This window comes from Tachyglossus aculeatus, chromosome X1 (genome assembly GCF_015852505.1).
Source record: "Tachyglossus aculeatus isolate mTacAcu1 chromosome X1, mTacAcu1.pri, whole genome shotgun sequence".
Taxonomy (NCBI): Eukaryota; Metazoa; Chordata; class Mammalia; order Monotremata; family Tachyglossidae; genus Tachyglossus; species Tachyglossus aculeatus.
In genome coordinates this window covers 58695763-58723206 of record NC_052101.1, presented here as the reverse complement: position 1 = coordinate 58723206, position 27444 = coordinate 58695763, and the positions used below count along the sequence as shown (strand labels likewise).

General features: G+C 45.8%; 1 protein-coding gene and 1 non-coding gene across 2 annotated transcripts in view; one reads left to right on the top strand and one right to left on the bottom strand.

Moving 5' to 3' along the window:
- The window catches only part of SHQ1 (SHQ1, H/ACA ribonucleoprotein assembly factor), a 162644-nt gene that overhangs the window by 22905 nt on the left and 112295 nt on the right, over window positions 1–27444 (top strand). Inside the window, 2 exon segments of the mRNA XM_038772974.1 lie at window positions 19968–20122; window positions 24380–24433. Coding sequence (XP_038628902.1) covers window positions 19968–20122; window positions 24380–24433 — 209 coding nt within the window.
- On the bottom strand, window positions 5237–5374 carry LOC119920246. Its single transcript, XR_005448004.1, has one exon. It is a non-coding gene; the product is annotated as a small nucleolar RNA SNORA7 (small nucleolar RNA).

The following is a 27444-nucleotide window of genomic DNA, read 5'->3' as shown; positions in this document are numbered from 1 at the left end:
TAGTATTTGTTAAGCTTTCAATATGTGCCAAGCACTGTTCTAAGCGCTGGGATAGATACAAGGTTATCAGGTTGTCCCACGTGGGGCTCACAGTCTCATTCCCCATTTTACAGATGAGGTAACTGAGGCCCAGAGAAGTGAAGCAACTTGCCCAAAGTCACACAGCTGACAAGTGGTGGAGCCAGGATTAGGACTCACGACCTCTGACTCCCAAACCCATGCTTTTGCCATAGGCAGGCTGCATGTGCTTGAATCCCTGTCCCACTTGGGACTCACAGCTCTGTAGGAGGGAATAGGATCTAATCTCCATTTTACAGATGAGGTAGCAAACAGAAGAGCGACATGACTTGTCCAAGGTCACAAGGCAGATGATCGGCAGAGTCACGATTAGAACCCGAGTCTTCTGACTCCCAGGCCCGTGCTGTTTCCACTGGGCCATCCTACTAATTTAAGGGATGCCGCCTTTTTTTTTATCTTCAAGAAGAAAGGGGAGAGGGTTAAATGTGGACCAGAGCGTGAGTTCTCACTGCTCTCTATTCAAGAGCATGAGTGCTCACTGCTGTCCATTGTTGGCAAGATCTTAAGTCATAGTCCTCTTGGACAATATCAGTAACCACGCCTTCCTAAAATCGTAATATAGAGTCCTCCCATCACAGCATGGCAGAGCAGGTGCGATCTCTGCTGACAGTTCATTCATTCATTCAATCGTATTTGAGCGCTTACTGTGTGCAGAGCACTGTACCAAGCACTTGGAAAGTACAATTCAGCAACAAATAGAGACAATCCCTGCCCACAACGGGCTCACAGTCTACAAGGGGGGAGGAAACATTTTAAGACAGTGAAGGTAAAGGGGCAAATCATGGGCTTCGGAAATGATCAGGTTGAGACGCATAGAAACTGGTGCCAGGTGTTGGTAGAGCAAATCCAGATTTGTAATTAATCGATGATTTTGCCTTTCCAAATGAAGAGTCATTTTTTCTAACCTTAAATTCTGGAGTTAGTACTGTATAGGCCTTAATGAAAAGAAAAAAAAAAACGGCAACTTGCGAGCCCGTTGTTGATTGTCTCTATCCGTTGCCGAATTGTACTTTCCGAGCGCTTAGTGTAGTGCTCTGCACACAGTAAGCGCTCAATAAATACGATTGAATGAATGAATTGTCTCCCCAGTTTTGGCTATGTGATGAAGAAATTGATCCAGCACTGGACACATGTCCTTTTTTCCTTCTCAAAATCTTTGAGTTGAGGGAGCATCAAGACCTAGATAGTGTTCATTGATAACATCTTAAAAAAACATTTGATGCCAGTAGTAGACTTAGGCTACTACTAAATGTTTGGCTTCTCTGAGAAGAACCTAGATTGCTCCTCAACAGAATTGGCTGCGTGCGCACGGTATGTGCCTAATAAATACCAACATTATTAAATACAACTGATCGATCAGAAGTGGAGGGCATTCATTCAGTTGTGTTTATTGAGCGCTTACTGTGTGCAAAAGCTCTGTACTAAGTGCTTGGGAGAGTACAGTATTACAGCAGACATGTTCCTGCCCACAATGAGTCACAGTCTAGAGGGGAAAACAGACATTAATATAAATAAATAGATAAATTACAACTACACAGATATATGTATGTGCTGTGGGGATGGGAGGGAGGATGAATGAAGGAGCAAATAAGAGCAGAGCTGAAGGGAGTGGGAGAAGAGGAAAGGAGGGCTTACGGAAGGCTTCGTGGAGGAGATGTGACTTCAATAAGGTTTTGAAGTGGGGGAGGGCAATTATCTATCTCATGAAGAGGGAGGGCATTCTGGACGAGAGGTAGGATGTGGACAAGAGGTTGGCGGCGAGATTGACGAGATGGAGGTACAGTGAGAAGGGTAGCATTAGAGGAGCTAAGTGTGAGAGCTGGGTTATAGTAAGAGAGTAGCGAGGTGAGGTAGGAAGGGACAAGGTGATGAAGTACTTTAAAGCCAATGGTGAGGAGTTTTTGCTGGATGTGGAGGTGGATGGGCAACCACTGGAGTTTCTTGAGGAGTGGGGAAACGTGGTCTGAACGTTTTTGAAGGAAAATGACCTGGGCAGCTGGATGGAGTATGGATTGGAGTGGGGAGAGACAGGAGGCAGTGAGGTCAGCAAGGAGGCTGATTCACTAATCAAGGCGGGATAGGATATGTGCTTGCAAGAATGTGGTAGCAGTTTGGATGGAGAGGAAGGGGTGGATTTTGGTGATGTTGTGAAGGTAGAACTCGTCTGATCCTTTCCCCTTCACCAATTGAGCAAAGCAGGGCTCTGGTTTCATTCAACCTCTTCTGCTCACCCACGTTTGAGGATGCAAAAGGGAATCTAAGAAGCTTGTGCCACAGTATCAATCAGTGGTATTTATTGAGTGCTTACTGTAGGCAGAGCACTGTACGAGACATTTGGCAAAGCACAACAGAGTTGGTAGCTGCGGGTCTAATAATAATAGTAATATTGGTAATAATGGCATTTGCTAGGCATTTCCTTTGAGCCAGGCACTGTACTAAGCGATGGGCTAGATACATAATAATCGGGTCAGACACAGCCCCTATCCCACATAGGGCTCAAAGTTTTACAAATGAGGGAACTGAGGCACAGAGAAATTAAGTGACTTGCCCAAGGTCACTCAGCAGACAAGTGGCGGAGCCGGAATTAGAACCCAGGTCTTCTGGCTCCCAGGCCAGTCCTCTTCCCATTAGACCATACTGCTTCTCTAGAGAGGGAGAGATGGACATTAAAATAGATTATGGATAGGTGAAATAGTAGAATATAACACAATCCTCTGGGAAACAACAAACTGGGAACATCATCAAAAATTCCTGAATCACTCAGAAAGGAGCTCCTATATACTGCTGATAAAGAAGACACATTCCCTGCCCCCAAAGCTTACACTCTAAAGGGGAGGCAGACATAAAAATATTTACAAATAGGGCAGTCAGAATAAATAGACCATGGATTTGATTATACATATATTCACAAGTGCCAGAGGAGGGTATAAACAAACAGGTAGGTGCTAGAGGTGACATGATTGGGTTTATGTGACTTGAGCTTTGGGAGTTAATTAACAGAAGCTTGTTGGTGGAGGTGGAATTTTAAGGGGGCTTTGAAAATGGGGCGAGCAAGGAGTCTGAGGCAGGCAAGGTGGGAGTAGGATTCAGCCTGAACACTTCTTGTGTGCAGAGCAATGTACTAAGCACTTGGGAGAGTCCCTTATAACAAGCAGACATATTCTTGCTTACAGTCTAGGGGGGAGGCAGACATTAATATAAATAAATACAGCTATAGACATATGTGCTGTAGGGAGGAGCATGGAGTGCAGGCAGGGTGAGTAGAAGGTTTGAGTTGTTAAGGGGCAGGGTAGTGGTGGAAAGCCTTAGAGCCAATGGAAAGGAGTCTGCTTGATATGGAGGGAGTTGGAGAATCATTGAACTTGGCTACTAGGTCATAGGTGACCTTAGGGAATGCAGTTTTGGTGATGATGAGAGAGGACAGGTTTAAAACCTGATGCTGGTCAGTCAAGAGAGCTGGTGGAAAAGAAGCTAAGGAATTAAGGAATTAGAACAGTGCTTCACACGTAGTAAGCACTTAACAAATACCATCATTATTATTATTATTAAAGAACACAGGCCTGGGAGTCAGAGGACCTGGGTTTAATCTTGACTCTGATACTTGCCTGCTGAGTGACCTTGGGTAAGTCACTTCACTTCTCTGTGCATCGGTTTCCTCAACTGTAAAATGGGGATTCAGTACCAGTTCTCCCTCCTACTTAGACTGGTCTCATGTGAGACAAGGACTGTGACCAACTTAATTAACTTGTATCTACCCCAGTGCTTAGAACAGTATTTAACAAGTAACATTTTTTTTTTTTAAAGATAGAGGGCCTATCTAGTCCATTCCAGGAATTGGGATAGGGATTGGAGCAGGGAGATGGAGTCATAGCCAGAGCAAGCTGTGGGATCGAGAGAGGGTTTTTTTCAGAACGGGAAGACTTCAGCCTGTTTGAAGGCAGGAGGGAAGGAAACAGCAAAACTCTTCATCTCTCTCCTCCACCTCACTTTCCTTTCACATTTCATCATCATCATCTGCTGTTCTCAAGTCTGTAACCTTGGCATTATTTTTGACTCTTCCATCACTTATAATGCCCATATTCTATCAGTAAATCCTATCCATTTTTCCTTCCTTCCTTCCACGCTGAGAAGCAGCGTGGCTTAGTGGATAATACACGGGCCTGGGAGTCAGAAGGACCTGAGTTCTAATCCCAGCTCCTCCACATAATAATAACTAATAATAATTATGGTATTTGTTAAGCACTTACTATGTGCCTAGCACTGTTATACGTGCTGGGGTAGATACAAAGTAATCAGGTTGCCCACGTGAAGCTCACAGTCTTAATCCCCATTGTACAGATGAGGTAATTTAGGCACAGAGAAGTGAAGTGACTTGCCCAAGGTCACACAGCAGACAAGTGGAGGAGCTAGGATTAGAAACCATGTCCTTGGACTCCCAAGCACATGCTCTTTCCACTAAACCGTGATGTCAGTTGTGTGACCTTGGGCAAGTCACTTCATTTCTCTGTGCTTTAGTTCCCTCATCTGTAAAATGGGGATTAAGAGTGTGAGCCCCCATGTGGGACAGGGACTGTATCCAACCTGATTAACTCATATGTACCCCACCACTTAGAACAGTGCTTGGCAAATAGTAAGCACGTAACAAGTGCCATAATTATTATTATGATTGTTTCCAGAATCCACCCCTTCTTCCTAAGCCACAAGGCCACCACACTGGTCCAGGCACTTGTCATGCATATTCCAGCTTGTCTACTTGTCGGCCTCCTTGTTGATTATCCTCCATTATCTCCCCTCTCCAGTCCAGACTCTGCTCTGCTGCCGGGATCATCTTTCTAAAACCTTGATCTGCACATCTCTCTTGATGCCTTATAACCCCATTCCTCTCAGAACTTCCTGAATGTTGACTTTAAGGCATTCGGTCAGCTCTGTCTTGTCTTGTATTATGCTGTCAAGTCGTCTCCAATGCATAGTGAGTCCATGGACACATCTTCCCCAGAATGCTCCACCTCCATCTGCAGTTGTTCTGGGAGTGTTTCCATAGAGTTTCCTTGGTAAAGACACGGAAATGGTTTACCAGTGCCTCCTTCCGTCCAGTCAACTTGAGTCTCTACCCTCGACAATCTCCCATGCCGCTGCTGCCCAGCACAGGTGACTTTTGACTTGTAGCAGATTGCCTTCCACTCGCTAGCCACTGGCCAAGCTAGGAATGGAATGGGTATGCCTCTGCTTGACTCTCCCTCCCATAGCAGAGACCAGTAGAGTACTGTTAACTCTCCAGCTGCAACCCTGGGAGGGGAAATCAGCTCTGTACCTCCTACTTATCCACTCTCTTCTCCCACTTCACCATAGTTCACACTCTTGATTCTGCTCCAGATTAACCTATTCACTCTGCCTACCTCTTGCCCTTCCTTCCCTCTTCAAATCTAACCAACCACACACATCTCTCCATGTTCAAAAGCTTTCTGAAAGCCTGTCTCTTTCAGGACATCTTTCCTAACTGTCACTTGGGCTCTTTGGGGAGTTTACGCCCAAGGGTTTCAGTTTTAATGTGGAGTAGTTGGCAAGAACATCAGGAATTAGGGAAAGAGGTGGTGGGAGCGCTGGAGGTTGCAGGGGAGAGTTGTGGGGTTGCGGGCATAGGACTCCATCAGTGGTATTTATTGAGCGCGTACTATTCATTCAGTCGTATTTGAGTGCTTACTATGTGCAGAGCACTGTACTAAGTGCTTGGGAAGTACAAGTCGGCAGCATATAGAGATGGGATGGGGACTGTGTCCAGCCTGATTAATTAATGTCTATCCCAGTGCTTAGAACAGTGCTTAACACATAGTAAATGCTTCAAAAATGCCATCATTACTGTTCTTTTGCATGCCAAATAGTAAAGACTAAGCACACATCTGGTCATGAGTCCAAGATGTACTTATTCTGAACACAATGTCAAGTTCAGCCCTTTTTTTATCATTCTGCAAATGATAAATGAAGTCCAGTATAAATGATAGTCCAGTATTTAGCTCAATTTGTTTGTAGGTGATTTTCTTCCAGTAATTTTACTCTTAAATGACATTTTGGCATGCTTATTCAAGGCTAGCTCTGTTGAGCCAGAGTTGATGAACCACTTGATGGGCTATGTCCTATTTTATGCAGATTCATGTGGGTCACTTGTTCCTTCATTTATGATGTCTGCCTTCTTGGGGTCTTGAGAAAGCAGCATGGCATAGTGGATAGAGCACGGGCCTGAGAGTCTGAAGGTCATGGGTTCTAATCCTGGCTCCACCACTCAGTTACCGTATGACCTTGAGCAAGTAACTTAACTTCTCCAGGCCTCGGTTACCTCATCTAGAAAATGGGGATTGAGGCTGTGAGCCCCACAGGGCAGGGACTGGATTAGCTTGTATCTGCCTCAGCGCTTAGTACAGTGCCTGGCACATGGTAAGTGCTTAACAAATGCCATTATTATTATTGCTGGTTAGTCCAATATTCCGGAATATTATGTTGTTATGTTATAATATATGTTGCGTAATATTTCGTAGTAATAGTGTTAAGCGCTTACCATGTGCAGAGCACTGTACTAAGTCTGGGGAAAGAATACACAAATGGGAATTAGATGCAGTCCCTCTAATAATAGTAATAATGTTGAATGAGTACTTACTGCGTGAAGAGCGCTGGGATGGAATACACAGGTGGGATTAGAGATGCTTAGAACGGTGCTTGACACATGGTAAGCGCTTAGCAAATACCTTAAAAGAAACTTAGACATGGTCCTTGCCACCTGGAGTGTTCACGATCTAAAAGTAAGGAACCCTTCTACACTGTGAGCCCGTTGTTGGGTAGGGATCATCTCTATGTGTTGCCCATTTGTACTTCCCAAGCACTTAGTACAGTGCTCTGCACACAGTAAGCGCTCCAGTGGCTCCTACTCTATCCTAATCCTCCTCAACCTCTCAGCTGCCTTCGACACTGTGGACCACCCCCTTCTCCTCAACATGCTATCCAACGTTGGCTTCACAGACTCCGTCGTCTCCTGGTTCTCCTCTTATTTCTCTAGCTGTTCGTTCTCAGTCTCCTTTGTGGGCTCCCCCCCCCCCCATCCCCTTAATGTAGGGGTTCCCCAAGGTTCAGTTCTTGGTCCCCTTCTGTTCTCTATCTACACTGACTCCCTTGGTGAACTCATTCGCTTCCACGACTTCAACTATCATCTCTACGCTCATGACACCCAAATCTACATCTCCGCCCCTCCTCTCTCTCTCTCTCCCTTCCTTCAGGCTCGCATCTCCTCCTGCCTTCAGAGCATCTCCATCTGGATGTCTGCCTGCCATCTAAAACTCAGTATGTCCAAGACTGTGAGCTCCTTATCTTCCCTCCCAAACCCTGTCCTCTCCCTGACATTCCTGTCACTGTAGATGGCACTACCATCCTTCCCATCTCACAAGCCCGCAACCTTGGCGTCATCCTCGACCCCGCTCTCTCATTAACCCCACATATCCAATCCATCCCCCAATCCTGCCAGTCTCACCTCCACAACATTGCCAAGATCTGCCCTTTCCTCTCCATCCAAACCGCTACCTTGCTGGTTCAATCTCTTATCCTATCCCGACTGGATGACTGCATCAGCCTCCTCTCTTATCTCCCATCCTCCTGTCTCTCCCCGCTTCTGTCTATAGTTCATTCTGCTGCCCGGATTATCTTTGTACAGAAACACTTTGGGCATGTCACTCTCCTCCTCAAAAATCTCCAGTGATTGCCCGTCAGCTTACGAATCAAGCGAAAACTCCTCACTTTCGGCTTCAAGGCTCTCCATCCCCACTCCCCCTCCTCTTCACCTCCCTTCTCTCCTTCTACAGCCCAGCCCGCACCCTCTGCTCCTCTGCTGCTCACCTCCTCACTGTGCCTCGTTCTCACCTGTCCCACCATCGACCCCCGGCCCACGTCCTTCCCCTGGCTGGAATTCCCTCTCTCCACACATCCACCAAACTAGCTCTCTTCCTCCCTTCAAAGCCCTACTGAGAGCTCACCTACTCCAGGAGGCTTTCTCAGACTGAGCCCCCTTTTCCTCTCCTCCTCCCCATTGCCCCCCCCCCCCACCCTACTTCCTTCCTCTCCCCACAGCACTTGTATATATTTGTACATATTTATTACTCTATTTATTTTACTTGTACATATTTACTACTCTATTAATGATGTGCATATAGGTATAATTCTATTTTTCTAATGGTTTTGACACCTATCTACATGTTTTGTTTTGTTGTCTGTCTCCCCCTTCTAGACTGTGAGCCTGTTGTTGGGTAGGGACTGTCTCTACATATTGCCGACTTGTACTTCCCTAGCGCTTAGTACAGTGCTCTGCACACAGTAAGTGCTCAATAATACGATCGAATGAATGAAAGGGAAGGAAGGAGTGGGAGAAGAAATGAGGGCTTAGTCAGGGAAGACTTCTTGGAGGAGATGTGATTTTAATCAGGTTATGAGGGTGGGGAGGGTGGCTGTGTGTCTGATGTGAAAAGGGAGGGCGTTCCAAGCCAGAGAAACGATGTGGGTGAGGGGCTGGTGGCGAGATAGATGAGAAATTGGTACCGTGAGTAGGTTGGCATTAGAGGAGCCAAGTGTGTGGGCTGGGCTGTGGTAGGAGAGTAGCGAGGTGAGGTAGGAGGTGGCAAAGTGATTGAGTGCTTTTAAAGCCTATGGTGAGGAATTTCTGTTTGAGGGGGTAGATGGGCAACTACTGGAGGTTCTTGAGGAGTGGGGAAATATGAACTGAATGTTTCTGTAGGAAAATGATCCAGGCATCAGAGTGAAGTTTAGACTGGAGTGGGGAGAGGCAGAGGGAGGGAGATCTGCAAGGAGGCTGATGCAGTAATCAAGGTGGGATAGGATGAGTGATTGGATTATTGTGGTAGCGGTTTGGAAAGGAAAGGGCAGATTTTAGCAATGTCGTGAAGGTTGAACTGACAGGATTTGGTGACGTTGAATGATAGCACTTACATATCTGTAATTATTCATTTATAATAATGTTTGTCACCCCCTTTAGACTATGAGCTCGTTGTGGGCAGAAAATGTATCTGTTATATTGTACTCTCCCAAGTACAGTGCTTTGCAAACAGTAAGCCCTCAATAAATGCGAATGAATGAATGAAAGAAACAAATCAATCAATCAATCAATCAATCGTATTTATTGAGCGCTTACTATGTGCAGAGCACTGTACTAAGCGCTTGGGAAGTACAAATTGGCATCACATAGAGACAGTCCCTACCCGATAGTGGGCTCACAGTCTAAAAGGGGGAGACAGAGAACAGAACCAAACATACCAACAAAATAAAATAAGTAGGATAGAAATGTACAAGTAAAATAAATAAATAAATAAATAAACAGAGTAATAAATATGTACAACCATATATACATATATACAGGTGCTGTGGGGAGGGGAAGGCGGTAAGGCGGGGGGATGGAGAGGGGGACGAGGGGGAGAGGAAAGAAGGGGCTCAGTCTGGGAAGGCCTCCTGGAGGAGGTGAGCTCTCAGCAGGGCCTTGAAGGAAGGAAGAGAGCTAGCTTGGCGGATGGGCAGAGGGAGGGCATTCCAGGCCCGGGGGATGACGTGGGCCGGGGGTCGATGGCGGGACAGGCGAGAGCGAGGTACAGTGAGGAGATTAGTGGTGGAGGAGCGGAGGGTGCGGGCTGGGCAGTAGAAGGAGAGAAGGGAGGTGAGGTAGGAGGGGGCGAGGTGATGGAGAGCCTTGAAGCCCAGGGTGAGGAGTTTCTGCCTGATGCGCAGATTGATTGGTAGCCATTGGAGGTTTTTGAGGAGGGGAGTGATATGTCCAGAGCGTTTCTGGACAAAGATAATCCGGGCAGCAGCATGAAGTATGGATTGAAGTGGAGAGAGACACGAGGATGGGAGATCAGAGAGAAGGCTAGTGCAGTAGTCCAGACGGGATAGGATGAGAGCTTGAATTAGCAGGGTAGCGGTTTGGATGGAGAGGAAAGGGCGGATCTTGGCAATGTTGCGGAGCTGAGACCGGCAGGTTTTGGTGATGGCTTGGATGTGAGGGGTGAATGAGAGAGCGGAGTCGAGGATGACACCAAGGTTGCGGGCTTGTGAGACGGGAAGGATGGTAGTGCCGTCAACAGAGATGGGAAAGTCAGGGAGAGGACAAGGTTTGGGAGGGAAGACAAGGAGCAAATCAAAGATATCAAGGCAATTGGCTTGTGAGACATGAAGGATGGTGGTGCTGTCTTCAGTTATGGGAAATTCATGAGGAGGGCAGAGTTTGGGTGGGAAGGTGAGGGGTCCTGTTTTGGGCATGTTAAGTTTGAGGTGTCAGCAGGACATCCAAGAAGAGATGTCCTGAAGGCAAGAGGAAATGGGAGACTACAAAGGAGAGAGGTCAGGGCTGGAGAGGTAGATTTGGGGATCATCTGTGTAAAGATGGTAGTTGAAGCCATGGGAGCGAATGAGTTCTCCAAGGGAGTGGGTGTAGATGGAGAATAGAAGGGGACCCAGAACTGAGCTTTGAGAGGCTCCTGCAGTTACGAGGTGGAAGGCAGAGGAGCCCACAGAAGGAATGCTTTAGAGAAGCAGCATGGTTTAGTGGAAAAGAGCCTGGGCTTTGGAGTCAGAGGTCATGGGTTCAAATCCCGGCTCCGCCACTTGTCAGCTGTGTGACTTGGGCAAGTCACTTAACTTCTCTGGGCCTCAGTTTCCTCATCTGTAAAATGGGGATTAAGACTGTGAGCCCACCGTGGGACAACCTGATCACCTTGTAACCTCCCCAGTGCTTAGAACAGTGCTTTGCACATAGTAAGTGCTTAATAAATGCCATTAAAAAAAAAAGGAATTGAGAAGGTAAGAGACGAGACAGTGAAACAGCATAAAAACAAAAGCCCAGATCAGTAGGGTGCAGAGGCTAGAGGAGCAGACTTTCAGGCTCCTCGGAGATCAAAGGCCACAGTGACCGCTGTGGCGGCAGACATCTCATTCTTTCCGAGATCTCCTGGAGATGGCATTGTGCTGCGACTGCTTTTCCCGCCGAGGTTGAGGAAGGCAGGTGGGGATGGAGGACCCTGGCATCATCAACAGCAGTCCAAGTTGATTCATTCATTCAGTCATATTCATTGAGCGCATACTGTATGCAAAGTACTGTACCGAGCGCTTGGTAGAGTACAGTATAACAATAGACACATTCCCTGCCCACCACAAGCTCACAGTCCACACAGTCAATCAATCAATCAATCGTATTTATTGAGCACTTACTGTGTGCAGAGCACTGTACTAAGCACTTGGGAAGTACAAGTTGGCAACATATAGAGATAGTCCCTACCCAACAGTGGGCTCACAGTCTAAAAGTCACACAGTCACACAGCCCTAAAGAAGCCTCTTTTGGAATATCGGTTGAGATTTTTGGTGTGTTCTGTTTAACAGCATAGTGTAGGAGTAAATCCTGACACATTCATTTCAGCCATCTTTGTGGAGGAATTCCATAGGAGTCCTGAAGATAGTGCGCCATTATTTTATTATAGATCTAACCACTTTGCTTATGAAGGTCTGTAGCGAACCCTCTCCAGTTCGCCTTGCTCAAAATTGAAGCTTCTTCACACTGCTACTAAATTGAGGTGGTAATTGCTGGCACGGGAATTGCCCCTTACGCAGGAAAGAGAAGGGGACTAGATTCTTATGTCAGCTTTACTAATAGCATCTATTTACTGTCAGCACAGGCTAGAAGGATTATAGCCTCTTCTCCATTCTGAACTGTTAATTCCGAGGTGGATTTAAGAAGTAGCCCAGGCTATGACCAAATTTTCAATCTGATTATTTTTGTTATACTTCAGGTGACATTGTTGGTATTAATGTAGTCCATGGAGCCAGCATGCGCTCTTGATCTAGATTCTCTGAATGTATAAAAGCAAAATTTCCTCCCGGAGTGCTTGTATGCTTTTGGATTTTTTTTTGTTGTCATTTTTCATTTTTGGGGGCGGTTTTGGTGGTTTTCCTCTCCCCTGTTTTTTGCAAGGAAATGGAAAAGACATTCCCAACCCTGAATAAGTCAGTCTAAGCATCATACTCAATTATGGTTTACTATAAGCGTTGAGATCTCAGAGATATCCCATTCTTTAATCACAGATACTTCCTTCCAGCCAAGTTGCAATGTGTGCTGTTGGGTACCGTTGAAAGGCAGAAGTGAAGTATATTTGGTTCAGTGGAAACCTCACTGCCACTCCAAAGACAACCCAAATACATATCCTCACCTGCTGGGACCCAACTTTCCCATCAGCCATTGGTGTCTGAGCAGTGCCCACCCCAAATGGTGAAGGGCCAAAAAAGGTGGATGAATTGTCCAAGAGGTCCTCAGTGTGATACCCGTGGGTACAATCTTCCTGTCAGAGGTGTCTTCTTTGCAGTGCTGTAGCGTACAGTTCTTAGGGTTTTGGCAAGTTGATGGTACTGAATACAGCACAATAACAATGACTGGCAAGTGTTGAAAGTGTTTTGCTGGTCCCCATATAAATGCCATCTTAGGGCTGTGCTCCTGGCTTGCCTCACCTTATCATGGCAGGTAAGGACTTAAGAAATAGCAGCAGCAGCACTTGGGCTGTTGGCGTAGTAGCCATTGAACTCTGGACAGCCCTCACTGTATGATAAGGGGGCTGTAAGTGGCTCCTTCAACCAAATGTTCTTGAAGTTTTATTGTGTTCATCAGTATTCTTATGGGGGGAAGTAGCATGGCCTAGTGGATAGAGCATGGGCCTGGAAGTCAGAAGGACCTGGGTTCTAATCTCGGCTCCTCCACTTGTTCATTCATTCGATTGAATTTATTTTATTGAGTGCTTTTTTTTGTGCAGAACACTGTACTAAGCGCTCGGGAGAGTACAGTACAACAATAAACGGACACATTCCCTGCCCACAACGCGCTTACAGTCTAGAGGTGTGAAGACAGACATTAAAATAAACTACACGTATGTACATAAGTGCTGTGGGGCCAAAAGGAGGGGAGATGAACAAAGGGAGCAAGTCAGGGCGACGCAGAAGGGAGTGGGAGAAGAGGAAAGGAGGGCTGAGTCAGGGAAGGCCTCTTGGAGGAGATGTGCCTTCAGTGAGGCTCTGAAGGTGGGGGAGAGTAATTGTCAGATTTGAGGAGCGAGGGTGAGGGGTCGGCGGCAAGATAAATGAGATCCAGGCACAGTGAGAAGGTTAGCATTAGAGGACTTAAGTGTTCATTCATTCATTCATTCAATCGTATTTATTGAGTGCTTACTGTGTGCAGAGCACTGTACTAAGCGCTTGGAAAGTACAAGTTGGCAACATATAGAGATGGTCCCTACCCAACAGCGGGCTCACAGTCTAGAAGAGGGAGACAGACAACGAAACGAGACATAATAACAAAATAAAATAAATAGAATAAATATGTTGCTTGATCCAGTTCTGAAGCTCTGATCCTTTCAGCACAGTGATCCTTGGCATTATCATGTTTTCACCTAGATCATGCCATTAAATAATAATAACAATAATAATAATGGTATTTGTTAAGGACTTACTATGTGCCAAGCACTGTTCTAAGCGCTGGTGTAGATATGAGGTTAGCAGGTTGCCCCACGTGGGGCTCACAGTCTTAATCCCCATCAGGCAAAAACTCCTCACCCTCGGCTTCAAGGCTCTCCATCACCTCGTCCCCTCCTACCACACCTCCCTTCTCTCCTTCTACAGCCCAGCCCGCACCCTCCGCTCCTCTGCCGCTAATCTCCTCACCGTGCCTCGTTCTCGCCTGTCCCGCCATTGACCCCCGGCCCACGTCATCCCCCTGGCCTGGAATGCCCTCCCTCCCAACATCCGCCAAGCTAGCTCTCTTCCTCCCTTCAAGGCCCTACTGAGAGCTCACCTCCTCCAGGAGGCCTTCCCAGACTGAGCCCCCTCCTTCCTCTCCCCCTTGCCCCCCTCTCCATCCCCCTGCCTTACCTCCTTCCCCTCCCCACAGCACCTGTATATATGTATATATGTTTGTATGTATTTATTACTCTACTTATTTATTTTATTTGTACATGTTTATTCTATTTTATTTTGTAGAGACCGTCTCTATATGTTGCCAACTTGTACTTCCCAAGCTCTTAGTAGTGCTCTGCACACAGTAAGCGCTCAATAAATACGATTGAATGAATGAATGTACAAATAAAATAAATAAATAAATAGAGTAATAAATACGTACAAACATATATACATATATACAGGTGCTGTGGGGAGGGGAAGGAGGTAAGGTGGGGTGGATGGGGAAGGGGGGAGAAAGGAGGGGGCTCAGTCTGGGAAGGCCTCTTGGAGGAGGTGAGCTCTCAGTAGGGCCTGGAAGGGTGGAAGAGAGCTAGCTTGGCGGATGTGGGGAGGGAGGGCATTCCAGGCCAGGGGGATGACGTGGGCCGGGGGTCGATGGCGGGACAGGCGAGAACGAGGCACGGTGAGGAGATTAGCGGCAGAGGAGCAGAGGGTGCAGGCTGGGCTGTAGAAGGAGAGAAGGGAGGTGAGGTAGGAGGGGGCGAGGTGATGGAGAGCCTTGAAGCCGAGGGTGAGGAGTTTTTGCCTGATGCATAGGTTGATTGGTAGCCACTGGAGATTTTTGAGGAGGGGAGTAACATGCCCAAAGCGTTTCTGCACAGGGACGATCCGGGCAGCGGCGTGAAGTATGGATTGAAGTGGGGAGAGACAGGAGGATGGGAGATTGGAGAGGAGGCTGATGCAGTAATCCTGTTGGGATAGGATGAGAGATTGAACGAGCAGGGTGGCAGTTTGGATGGAGAGGAAAGCACAGATCTTGGCAATGTTGCGGAGGTGAGACCGGCAGGTTTTGGTGACGGATCGGATGTGAGGGGTGAATGAGAGAGCAGAGTCGAGGATGACACCAAGGTTGCGGGCTTGTGAGACAGGAAGAATGGTAGTTGCCGTCAACAGTGATGGGAAAGTCAGCGAGAGGGCAGGGTTTGGGAGGGAAGATAAGGAGTTCAGTCTTGGACATGTTGAGTTTTAGATGGCGGGCAGACATCCAGATGGAGATGTCCTGAAGGCAGGAGGAGATGCGAGCCTGGAGGGAGGGAGAGAGAGCAGGAGCAGAGATGTAGATTTGGGTGTCATCAGCGTAGAGATGATAGTAGAAGCTGTGGGAGCGAATGAGTTCACCGAGGGAGTGAGTGTAGATAGAGAACAGAAGGGGACCAAGAACTGACCCTTGAGGAACCCCTACAGTAAGGGGATGGGAGGGGGAGGAGGAACCCAAAATTGACTGAGAATGAACGGCCGGAGAGATGAGAATCAGGAGATGACGGAGTCTGTGAAGCCAAGGTTGGATAACGTGTTGAGGAGAAGGGGGTGGTCCAGTGTCGAAGGCAGCCGAGAGGTCGAGGAGGATCAGGATAGAATATGAGCCGTTGGATTTGGCAAGCAGGAGGTCATGAGTGACCTTTGAGAGGGCAGTTTCCGTGGAATGTAAGGGACGGATGCCAGATCGGAGGGGGTCGAAGAGAGAGCTGGCGTTGAGGAATTTGAAGCAGCGCGTGTAGACGACGCGTTCAAGGAGCTTGGAAAGGAATGATAGGAGGGAGATAGGGCGATAACTAGAAGGGGAGGTGGAGTGGAGAGGGTTCTTTTTAGGATGGGGGAGACATGGGCATGTTTTAGGCAGAGGGGAAGGAACCAGTAGAGAGTGATCCGTTGAAGATGGAAGTTAAGGAAGGGAGGAGGGATGGAGTGAGAGATTTCATAAGATGAGAGGGAATGGGGTCAGAAGCACAGGTGGCCGGAGTAGCACTCGAGAGATGGGAGGAGATCTCATCTGAGGATACTGCTGGGAAGGATGGGAGAGTAGCGGAGAGGGTTGAGAGCCGGGGGGTTGGAGAATGGGGAGGAGTGACTTTGGAGAGGTCAGACCTGATGGATTTAATTTTATTAATGAAGTAGGAGGCCAGATGGGAGTGAGGGAAGGAGGAGGGGGAGGAACAGGGGGCCTGAGAAGGGAGTTAAATGTACAGAAGAGCTGACGGGGATGATGGGCATGGGTGTCAATAAGGGAGGAGAAATAGTTTTGTCTGGCAGAGGAGAGGGTAGAGTTAAGGCAGGAAAGGATAAACTTGAAGTGAACGAGGTTGGCATGGTGTTAGACTTTCACCAGCAGTGTTCATCAGCTCGAGCATAAGAGCGAAGGAGGTGGACAGTGGCAGTGATCTGGGGCTGTGGGTTAGTGGTACGAGAGCGGCGAAGGGAAAGGGGAGCGAGGGAGTCGAGCTGAATAGAGAGGGTAGTGTTGAGAGCAGTAATCTGATCATCAAGATTGGGTAGAGAGGAAAGGGAGGCGAGGTGGGGTATGAGGCGCTCAGAAAGGTGAATGGGGTCGAGAGAGTGGAGGTCTCTGTGAGGTAGTAGTATAGATTTACAGGGGAGAGGAGTGTGAGTGAGGAGGCAGGTGAGAAGGTTATGATCAGAGAGGGATTTCAGAGTTGGTGAGGGTGGAGATAGTGCAGCGGTAGGAGATGATGAGGTTGAGGGTGTGACCAAGTTGGTGAGTGGGCGAGGTGGGGTGGAGCAAGAAGTTGGCAGCGTCAAGGAAAGATAGAAGGCGGGTGGCAGAGGAGTCACCAGGGATATCCATGTGGATGTTGAAGTCTCCGAGGATCAGAGTGGGCATGGAAAAGGAGAGAAGGAAGGTGAGGAAGGGGTCAAAATCGTTAAAGAAGTTGGAGGTGGGGCCGGGGTGGGTTGGGGGGGGGGGGGCGGTAGATGATGGCTACAAGAATCTGGAGGGGGTGGTAGAGGCGAATAATGTGGGCTTCAAAGGAAGGGAAGGAAAGGGAAGGGGGAGGAGGGATAGTGCGAAAGCGACATTGTGGGGCGAGAAGGAAACTGACACCTCCTCCTTTTCCGGTGAGTCTGGGGGAATGGGAGAAGAAGAGGCCTCCACTGGAGAGAGCAGCAGAAGAGACCGTGCCGTCCGGAAACAGCCATGTTAGGGCGAGGAGGAGTAGAGAGCTGGAAAGGAATAGGTCCAGGGTGTAAGGGAGCTTATAACGGAGTGGGGGTTCCAGCTGTGGAGGGAGGGGAGGGAGGGGGAAGGGTGCGAGGAGTGGGGAGGGTTTGGATTGGGATGAGTTGGCAGGGGCCTTAGGCGGGGAGAGTGGGAAGAGGGGTGGCGATGAGAATGGAGAACTGGGATGGGATGGGGGTAGGGAGGGGGGAAGGGAGGGGGCTGGGAGGGAGGAATTGAGAGTTGGCGCTGGTACAGAGGGATCCTGGGTAGGGGGTGGGGGGGAGGGGAGGTGAGGGGGAGGGGTGGTGGTGGGGGAAAGGATGGGAAAAAGCTGGGTGGGAGAGGGGAAGGGGAAGGTGAGGAATGGGAATGGCAGTTGGGAGCAAGGGAATTGATAGTTCCTGGTGAGGTCAGCAAGGTAAATGACAGCACAGCAGGAGGTTAACAATTGAAATGCAGAAGCAATAACAGAGTAGCAATGATATAAGTAGGTGGTGGCATCACAGAGGGTAGTTAACAATTAACATGCTATGGCAATAATAAAATAGGCAGATGATGCTGTCACAGAGCAGATAACTGCTATGTGATGGCAAAAAATAAGCAGATGATGACATCGCAGACAGCAGTTAACAATTAACATACAATGGCAGCAAAATAAGCAGGTGATGACATCATCGAGAGACATTAGCAATTAACATTCGAGGGGAATAATAAAATAAGCAGACGATGACATCGCAGAGAGCAGTTAATAATTAACATGCAGAAGTGACCATGAATTGTCCATAGGTCAGCCAAATCAGGTCAAAGAGGTTAATGGCAAGCAGAATCCTGGGGCTCACGTCCTGAATTCTTTAGTAGAAAAATGATCCAGGCATTCTTCCCCTGCTTTTAAATACAGTGCTTTATACACAGTATGCGCTCCATAAATACCAGGGAATGAATGAATGAATGATGGTCATTAATTCAGTCGTATTTATTGAGTGCTTACTGTGTGCAGAGCACTGTACTAAGCGCTTGGGAAGTACAAGTTGGCAACATATAGAGACGGTCCCTACCCAACAGTGGGCTCACAGTCTATCAGGGGGAGACAGAGAACAAAACAAAACATATTAACAAAATAAAATAAGTAGAATAAATATGTACAAGTAAAATAGAGTAATAAATATGTACAAACATATATACAGGTGCTGTGGGGAAGGGAAGGAGGTAAGGCTGGGGGGATGGAGGGGGGAGGAGGGGAAGAGGAAGGAGGGGGCTTAGTCTGGGAAGGCCTCCTGGAGAAGGTGAGCTCTCAGTAGGGCCTTGAAGGGGGGAAGAGAGCTAGCTTGGCGGCTGTGGGGAGGGAGGGCATTCCAGGCCAGGGGGATGATGTGAGCTGGGGTTCGAGAACGAGGCACGGTGAGGAGATTAGCAGCAGAGGAGCGGAGGGTGCGGGCTGGGCTGTAGAAGGAGAGAAGGGAGTTGAGGTAGGAGGGGGCGAGGTGATGGAGAGCCTTGAATCCGAGGGTGAGGAGTTTCTGCCTGATGCATCATATGTGGGACAGGGATTGTGTCCAACCTGATTACCTTGTATCTACCCCAGCACTTAGAACAGTGCTGACACATAGTAAGCGCTTAACTAATCAATTGTATTTATTGATCACTTACTGTGTGCAGAGCACTGTACTAAGCACTTGGGAGAGTACAGTATAACAGTAACGCATTCCCTGCCCACACCAAGCTTACAGTCTAAAGGGGGAGACAGACATTAATATGAATAAATTATGGATATATACAGAAGTGCTAGGGGGCTGAGGGAGGGGTGAATAAACGTTGCAAGTGCAAGGGCAAATACCATGATTTATTAATTATTATAGGTATTTGTATCAGAAAATAGCAGTCATGGTGTCTTTGAATCATCCACCCCCTAACCAGGCATTCACTTTCATCAAGTCAGTGGTTACTCTAACATGTTCTTCCCTTAATACGATGTTCTTCAAGAACACCACTTCCACAATTCAAGAAAATTTCCTGTAATTAATACGTGCAAATCAAATATATTCAGCATACACTGTACTCAGAAAGGTGTTTAAAATCCCCCCATTGAAATGTTTCATAAATGAAATACCATGTAAAAGTGTATGAGCTTTTCTAAAAAAAGATGCTATGACTCATTAATATTATGCAGTGCTCAGTTTGCACAGGGCACCGGGGGTGTTGAAAATGGAAAAAGTTATGCATATTGATTCAGGAAACATTTGAGAACTCCAAGCTGTTTGAATGAAATTGAGAGAAATTCAAGATATTGTCCATCATAAATGTTTCCAAAGTGTCTCATATTTAAATTACAGAAGCAGCTTCATTGTAGAAATGCAGTGCAACTTTATTGTCTAGGGTATGTCATATCACAAATCACATTAGTGATCAGGAAGGCTGTAGCTATGGACAAATGAGGGGGTGTCTTCGTTGCATCCCAAAAGCTTATACTCAATCCTTAGCTTTCATAATGCTTCCCAGTTTTAAGATTTTATATCCTCAGAACCTGAATGGAATGGGGATATATTTTAACACTGGGTTTCGGAGATTTTAAGTATTGCGGCAACAAAATATTTTCATTCTTTCTTTTGGTCTTGATGAGACTGGAAATAGTCCCTTTCTACAGGTTAACTTTCTCCTTTATTATGACTTTAGCAATCTTTTACATTTGCCTAAGTATGTAGAATTAATAGAGTAAAGCATGGAGTATAAATTGAGAAAATTATTGAGATCCCCAGGGAAATCATAGTTTGGGTTTCCTTATTAGAGTGTTAATCTTTGTGAAATTACTAATTAAGTCATTCACCAATTTGAATGTTCTAATGAGATGAGTATTCTCTTTTGAGGTAAATCCTTGAATTTTTAATGTTTTTTTATTTTTTAGTTTCTTTTTCTGAAGAGGAGAAATATCAGCTGAGAAATTTCACAAATAAATCTCATCTGTTGGATAAGGGAGCACATCATCAAGTATACCTTAGTTTGGTTGACATTCTTTTGGCATATTCCTATGAAATGTGTATAACTGAAGGAGAGAAGAATGTAAGTATATACAGATTCTAAATGAAGTTTTAGTAAGACGTATAGTCATGTGGGTAGTTCATAAAAGTGCAAACAGAAAGGCCCCAACTAAGAAAGTAGCCTAGTGATCTTATGACTCCTCTTAGCTTCCAGTATTGAGTAGACATCTGGTGGGTAATCTGAGGTAACGGAGGATGATGGCAGACCACAACAAAAACTGGTATGACTATGCTCCTTTCATTCATGCACTTAGTACAGTGTTCTGCGCACAGTAAGTGCTCAATAAATACGATTGAATTCATTCAGTTGTATTAAGTGCTTAATAATAATAATGATAATAATTATGGTATTAAGCGCTTGCTATGTGCTGTTGTAAGCTTACTGTTGTAAGCGCTGGGGTAGATATAGGGTAATCAGATTGTCCCACCTGGGGCTCACAGTCTTAATCCCCATTTTACAGATGAGGTAACTGAGGCACAGAGAAGCTAAGTAACTTGCCCAAAGTCATACAGCTGACAAGTGCTGGAGCTGGCATTAGAACCCATGACCTCTGACTCCCAAGCCCGTGCTTTTTCCGCAAAGCTATGCTGCTTCTCATAATGCTTCTCATAATCTTTTAATGTGTGCAGAGCACTGTACTAAGAGTTTGGGAAAGACAGCACAGCAATAAACAGTGACAATTCTTGCCCACAACAAGCTAACTCTTCCAGAGGTATAGATCATCTAATGCATCCTGCTAGGAGACACATAACCAACCCTCCACTGTAGGCATTCCACCCATACCGCAGAGAATCTGCCTACTTGGGTAGAACCCATATTTTTGCTGTGGATACTCAGACCTTGTGTCAAGTACCTTTTGGCTATGCAGGTCTCTACGGAACTTTCCAGTGGCAAACTAACATTCTCTCGCTTTGTGACTCTTCTAAATATTGTCCAGTAGGTTCAGATAACTTTTATGTCTCCAGGCAGTTACATGATAAAAGATGAACAGTGACAAACCTGTGGTATAATTTTTTTCAGTGGGCGACAGAAACTTAAAGGAAATGTTTTCAGCCTTTCATAAGGTTTTTCCCTTTCAGGATACACAGCCTATCTCAGCTCTTCTGGTGTTGGAAGTGGCTATCATGGCTCAAAAAGGGACCTCTGTGACTTAATAATAATTCTGGTGCTTGTTACGTACTTACTATGTGCCAAGCACTGTTCTAAGGTCTGGGGTAGATACAAGTTAATTACAAGTCCCTGTCCCACATGGAGCGAACACTCTTAACCCCTATTTGTCAGATGAAGTAACTGAGGCCCAGAGAAGTTAAGTGACTTGTCCAAAGTCACACAGCAGACATGGGTTGGAGCCAGGATTAGAACTCAAGTCCTTCTGACTACCGGGCCCGGGCTCTAACCATTTAGCCACGCTGCTTCTGCTGACTTTGGCAACCACCCTAATCCGGCACCTGTAGGCATTGAGAGGATGAGGCTGTCCCACCAGTGTAGGGGAGAGAGGGGAAGTTGACCCCACCACTGCCAAGGTCATTGTGGCCAGAGCTTTTCCCTCCCAAGAGACAGAGCTGTGGGCGATGGGAGTGAGGTGGCATCCTGGGTAGCGGAAGCCGCTGCCTCGCGGCTAATCTGGTTTTGTCAGAGCAACCAGATGGTGACCCTGTCTTCTGTCCACTTCACCACCTGGAGATCCACCCTCCTCCTCCCATTCCTTCCCTTAAAGGAGCTGAGACTGCAGTAGTTATGAGCTGAACTACCCAAGGGAAGGAGGAACTTGTGCTAGTGGTCTGCCCTCTCTTCTCTGCCTCCTCCGCTGCCCCATCTCGCTCCTATTTCCTCTGATCTTCCTCCTAGATCTTCCATTCCCCCCAAAACACTATTTGGCATCTCACAGCTATCCTTTATGTCTTCATTCCTGTCTCTTCTCTCCCTCATCTCCCACAACTCTGTTCTTCTGTGGTCTGTGGAATCCTCCCTCCCTCATGGGCGAACATCCTCATGGGTGATAATCTTTGATCGCCTCCTCACCAGCTCACTCTGTCTCCTCACCATCAATCACCAAGATCAAGCTCTTGCCTGACCACTTTCTCCCCACTAAACTCTCTCAAGCGGGACCTCATCTTCTCTCGTTCTTCTCAGCTCACTGGGAAATGGGGAGGAGTTGGCCTGTTCCTCAAGGCCCCATTCCTTTTTTCTCTTTCTCCTCTTTTGAATCCCATGTCATTGATTTTTACCAGCCTCTACAACTACTCATAGCCATAATCCACCATCCTCCTCATCCCGCCTCTGCATTTCCATCTGATTTGGATGGTGCCTTTCTTTCCTTCCTTCTCTTACTGTGATCCCTCGAGAGAGCGGTTTCAGAGCGAAAGGGGAAGAAATGGGATTGTAGAGGATCAAGAAGGGAGTTGGAGGAGAGAAAGTGCAGACAGCAGGCACATACAGCTCATGCAAGGAGTTCGGATAGGAAGAGGTGATAGTTGGAGCATGCAGTGGGATCCGTTGCAGTTTTTTGTTTTGTGTAAGGATTGGGGAGACCTGGGGGTGTTTTTGGGCAGAGGGGAAAGTGCACTCAGTGATGAGTGGTTAAAAATTGAAGTTGCAGGGTAGGGGAAGAAGAGTGGGTGCAGTTGTCTTTAGAAGGTGAGAAGTGGTGGAAATAGATGCTGAAGGCAGGTGGGAGATCTTTTGAGAGAAAACTGAGAGGGATGAGCGTTATATTGGGGATTGAAGTGAGTTGGGAAGCTCATGCCTTATGGTTTCGACTTTGTCAAAATATTTGGCAGGGTAATCGGGCCAAGAAGGACACTGGGCACCTCAGAAGAGAGTTAAAGGTCCAGGGGTCATGGATGCGGGAGTCCGAGGGAGGAGATGTAACATGGCTGTCCCGGAAGAGAGGGCAGAGATATAGTTAGGATGAATTTGAAGAGGCTGAATTTGAATTTTTGGATTTGGATTTCCACCAACAGTGCTTGGCAGCAAAAGCCCGTGAATGAAGGAAGGGTGCTGTACTAAGTGCTTAGTACAGTGCTCTGCACACAGTAAGCGCTCAATAAATACAATTGAATGAATGAATGAATGCTGTCAAAGTGACCCAGGCCTGGGCATTATCCACAACTGGGGTTGGAGGTGGGAGATCAACGGAGGAAGAAGTGGGCAAAGGAATGGGGTTCAGAGGAGATGGGGGTGTTGACTAAGTGCATTTGTCCATCGTTGGAGGGGAGGTTGAGAAGGGAGTCAGCCGTATTGAGCACTTGCTGTGCACAGAGCACTGTACGAGCGCTCAAGAGAGTACACTGTAGCAGTAAACGGACATAATTCCCTGTTCGCAAGGAGCTTAGTCTTGGGTCATGATGGCCTGGGAGAGGTAGGGGGTCTAGAGATTGGGGTTCTGTCTGGGAAAGAGATCAGTTTTGCAGGCTTTGTGTGCAGTGGGGAGAGAAGCCAGATTAGGAGGTTGTGGTTGTAGTATTCAAGGGTTGATGAGGTTAGAAATGGCCCAGTGACGAGTGATGATGAAATCTGGCATGCATCCAAGTTGGTTAGTGACTGAGGTGAGGTGGAACAGGAGGTCTGCAGAGTTGAGAAGTTAGAGGAAGCAAGTGACTAAAGGGGTCATGGGGAACATCTATTTGGATGTCGAAATGCCCCGAGGACCAGTATAAGGAAACAGGAAAGCGTGAAAGCTGTGAGAGTTCCACCCATAAATGCCAAGGTGGAGCAGGGAAGCCGTAGATGACCATAACTGGTAATTGGAATGGGTTGTAGGGATGGATGACACGGATTTCAAAAAAAAAAAAAAATGAAGGTTAGGGATGGAGGGATTTGGGGATGATAACCTTGGACTCCAATTCTCTTTTGCCATGACTTTCAGGCCCCCACATTCTTCTTCTGTCTGGAAACTAAGCCATGCCCCAGAACTTGGCCTAGCTTTGTGCTCTGTCCCACACTCCAAATGTCCCCAGGTCCCTCCCCCCGTGGGCCCACGCACTTCTTTCCAATCTCTCGACCTCACACACTTCCCCAACCTTTAAGGTCAGAGGTCCAGCCTCTCAACCCTGTCTCATCCAGGCCTTGGTGTTTTCACTGTCAATGAAGCCTAGGTGCTGGGGGCCTATTTTTTTAGACAGATGTGGAAGGATATTGCCCAAGGAATAAGCCGTTCATGCTGGACTGTTGTGTTCTTGTAATTGTTCGCTCTTATATATTAAAACTTAAATTTGCTTTGGGTTTAAAAGATTACATACAAGACCAAAACTATTTATCTTCCCCAACTTCATAAAGGTTGAATCCTCATGGAACATCAGAAAACTGAGTTCAACATTGAGTTGGCTTGAGGTAAGATCTTTAGGTCTTTCAACACATTCCTTAAACTTTTTTGTAGTAGTCTTATTTTATAAACTCCATGTTTTTACCATGGAAATTTGCCAGACAGAAAGTGTTTGTTTGAAATGCTCATTTTCAGAACACTGTGTGCATGAAATGGAATGGAGAGTTAAAGAAATATAGAAGATGGGGTCTCTGTCTTCAAGCCGCCAACAATTATGTGAGACGGGGCAGGCACAAATAGACTTGACATACATACAGGCAAGAGCTGTAGAGCAAGTGTTAAGAATTCTAGGTAATGGGAAAAATGAAGGATGATGAACGATTACTGGAGTCCTTGGGGCATCTGGAACTAGATTGGATTGGGCTCAAAAGTTTTGCTGGGGGAGGCACAACTTGAGCGAGGTTTTAAGCGGGTCCAAGGGGTGGGGAGTGGGAGATGATCATAGGTTTTTTGGAAAGGATTGGGAAGATATTGCAGTGTGAAAGAATGTGTTGTTGGAGGTAGGGGAGAGTTAATCCTGGGTGGGTAATGGTCATTAGTCCAGAATTTGAGTGCTCACTGAGAGAGCACTGCACCAGCTGTGATGGAGAACACAAAGATGACACAGCCCCTACTTTCCAGGGATTTACAGTTGAAATAGTGAAACAAGACCATCACAATCGCCACACAATGCTGAGTAAGTGGGGAAAGCTGAATGGCCAGGCATTACATGGGACAGGTTGGTTGACTTGGAGTGGAATATCTAAACAAAGGTGCAGCAGGGGATCAGGGCAATTTAGGTAACGAAGGAGCTGATTGTCAGAAGACCTCAGAGCCCGTGATCAGAAATTTTAGGATGATTTGATAGACAGTTGGGAACCTTTCAACAGTTATAGAAGCAGAGTGACCTGATTGATTGATCAATCAATTAGTGGTATTGATAAGTGCTTATTGTGTGCAGAGCACTGTACTAAGCCCTTGGGAGAGTACAGTCCACCAGTGTGGCAATCCACCTTCTAAAAGGTGGAAGAGATAAGCGGTCGGGAAACTGGAAAAAAATTTTTTTAATCAATATCAGCGGGATTGAGTGCTTACTGTGTGCAGAACTTTGCATTAGGCCCTTGGGGAATGTACCAGCACCCCCGACCCCTCCAAAAAAAGAAAAAATGATTCTAGCCCTTGAAAAAATTCTAATCTGGTTATGGTATTTGTAACCCAATATTAAATTGTTAGGTCCTGTGATTGGGAGAGAATAGGGGACAGATGTGAAAAATCCCTTAACAGTATGAATTGTGTGACTTTGTAAGTATTACTCAGCATACGTAGATCGTATAATTTGTTCTGTGGAAAATTACAGAAAATATTTGTGTAGGATACTTCAGCAGAAATCCTGAGACTATTTTTACACTGGCCAACTGAATGAAGAAATGGGCATTGAGATGACTTGCTCATCAAAAGCGTTTGAAAGCACTTTTGTGAATTGCTTGGAAAATGACCAAGAAACCTCTAGTTTTGGGGCTGCTGTTTAAGAAAAATTAAAATCTTCAACAGACCTCATCTGCAGTTTATTTTCCTGTTCAAAGCATGCTTAGATGATCATCATACAGTAGGTTTAAAATCACCTGTGTGTTTGTGATCTTTTTGGGCCCCAAAAGTAAAAAAAACAAAACTAAAACTTTTACCAAAGGAAATTCAGGTTGCTAAATTCACCCACTAAATTTTGTAGTAGCCATTGGGACTTTTTATTGCTCTTTGTAAGCATCGAGTCATAAGTAATTAAAAACAACTATTTCACAACTTAGAGGGTTATAAAGTCCAAAAGCCTTTTATGGCAGTGGGTGAAAATTCAACAGCCACTTTTTCATGACTGCATTCTGCCGAGTTTAGTCATTGTCACTGAAATTACTTTGCAATATCAAACTTCTCATTAAGTTGATCTAGCCTTTTAAAGGTATTTAATATTGTCATTACCATTTGCACAACTTTTAATTCTCTACACAAATTTTCAGTAGGTTTAAAATATATATGTCTTTGTCCATTATACTCACATGATGCTACTAACTGTGAGGTTCTATCTATATGTGCAAATGAGTGTCTTTATGAGAATGTAAAGATTTAAATAATTTGTAAGACATTTTTCTCAAATGCATTTCTTTCCATGGTTATAGAAATGCAGACATGCTTTGCAAATATAGCTTAGTACTATTGTTTCTAAAATGAGATGATTTTTTGTGTTTTGCTCATCATATTGTATCACTAGCAAATCACTGCAACCAAAGGGAATTCATAGTTCATAAAATTGTGTTCTATTCATGTCTAGGTCAGTATTTTATTAGATTTTTTTTTAAAGCCGTATACCAGTGTACAAGCCAGTTTAAAATGAAACACGTTTCCTAAAAGACAGTAATGTAGTTTCTTTTAAAAAGTAAATCACTTTTAAGAATGCCTTAAATGACCCACGCCTGCATCATTAAACAAATGATGGGTTTTCTTTTCTCATAAAGGGGGACAATGAACATTCTTCGCTAGAGAGATCTTTATCCTCATCCATAATATTCAATATCCTGAAAGCCAAAAAAAGTCATTTTTGTTCTCATATATACACATGCAATCTATTAATACCATGTGCTTTTACTTTGTATTATTCTTTAAAGGCTTTTTAAGGCTCTTATATACATATAGTATTAAGGGATGGGTGTAATATATTGCTCTTGTATGGGGAACAATAGAGGCTGAAATTATTTCACTGTAATATGCATGCAAATGTTTCACCTCAAAACTTCTAATAAAATTTCTCATGAACTTAGATTTCTAAAAAGATATATGGTTCTGCACACAACTATGTATTGCATATATTCTCTATACATACGTGTGTGTGTGTGTGTGTGTGTGTGTGTGTGTGTGTGTGAGATAATATCTGCGAGTCAGGATGTCCCATTTCTGATCCAGGTGGACACTTCGGACCAGAAACAAGACTGTCTGAATCGGAGTAGAGCCAGGCTAAATAATAATAATAATTATGATGGTATTTAAGTGCTTA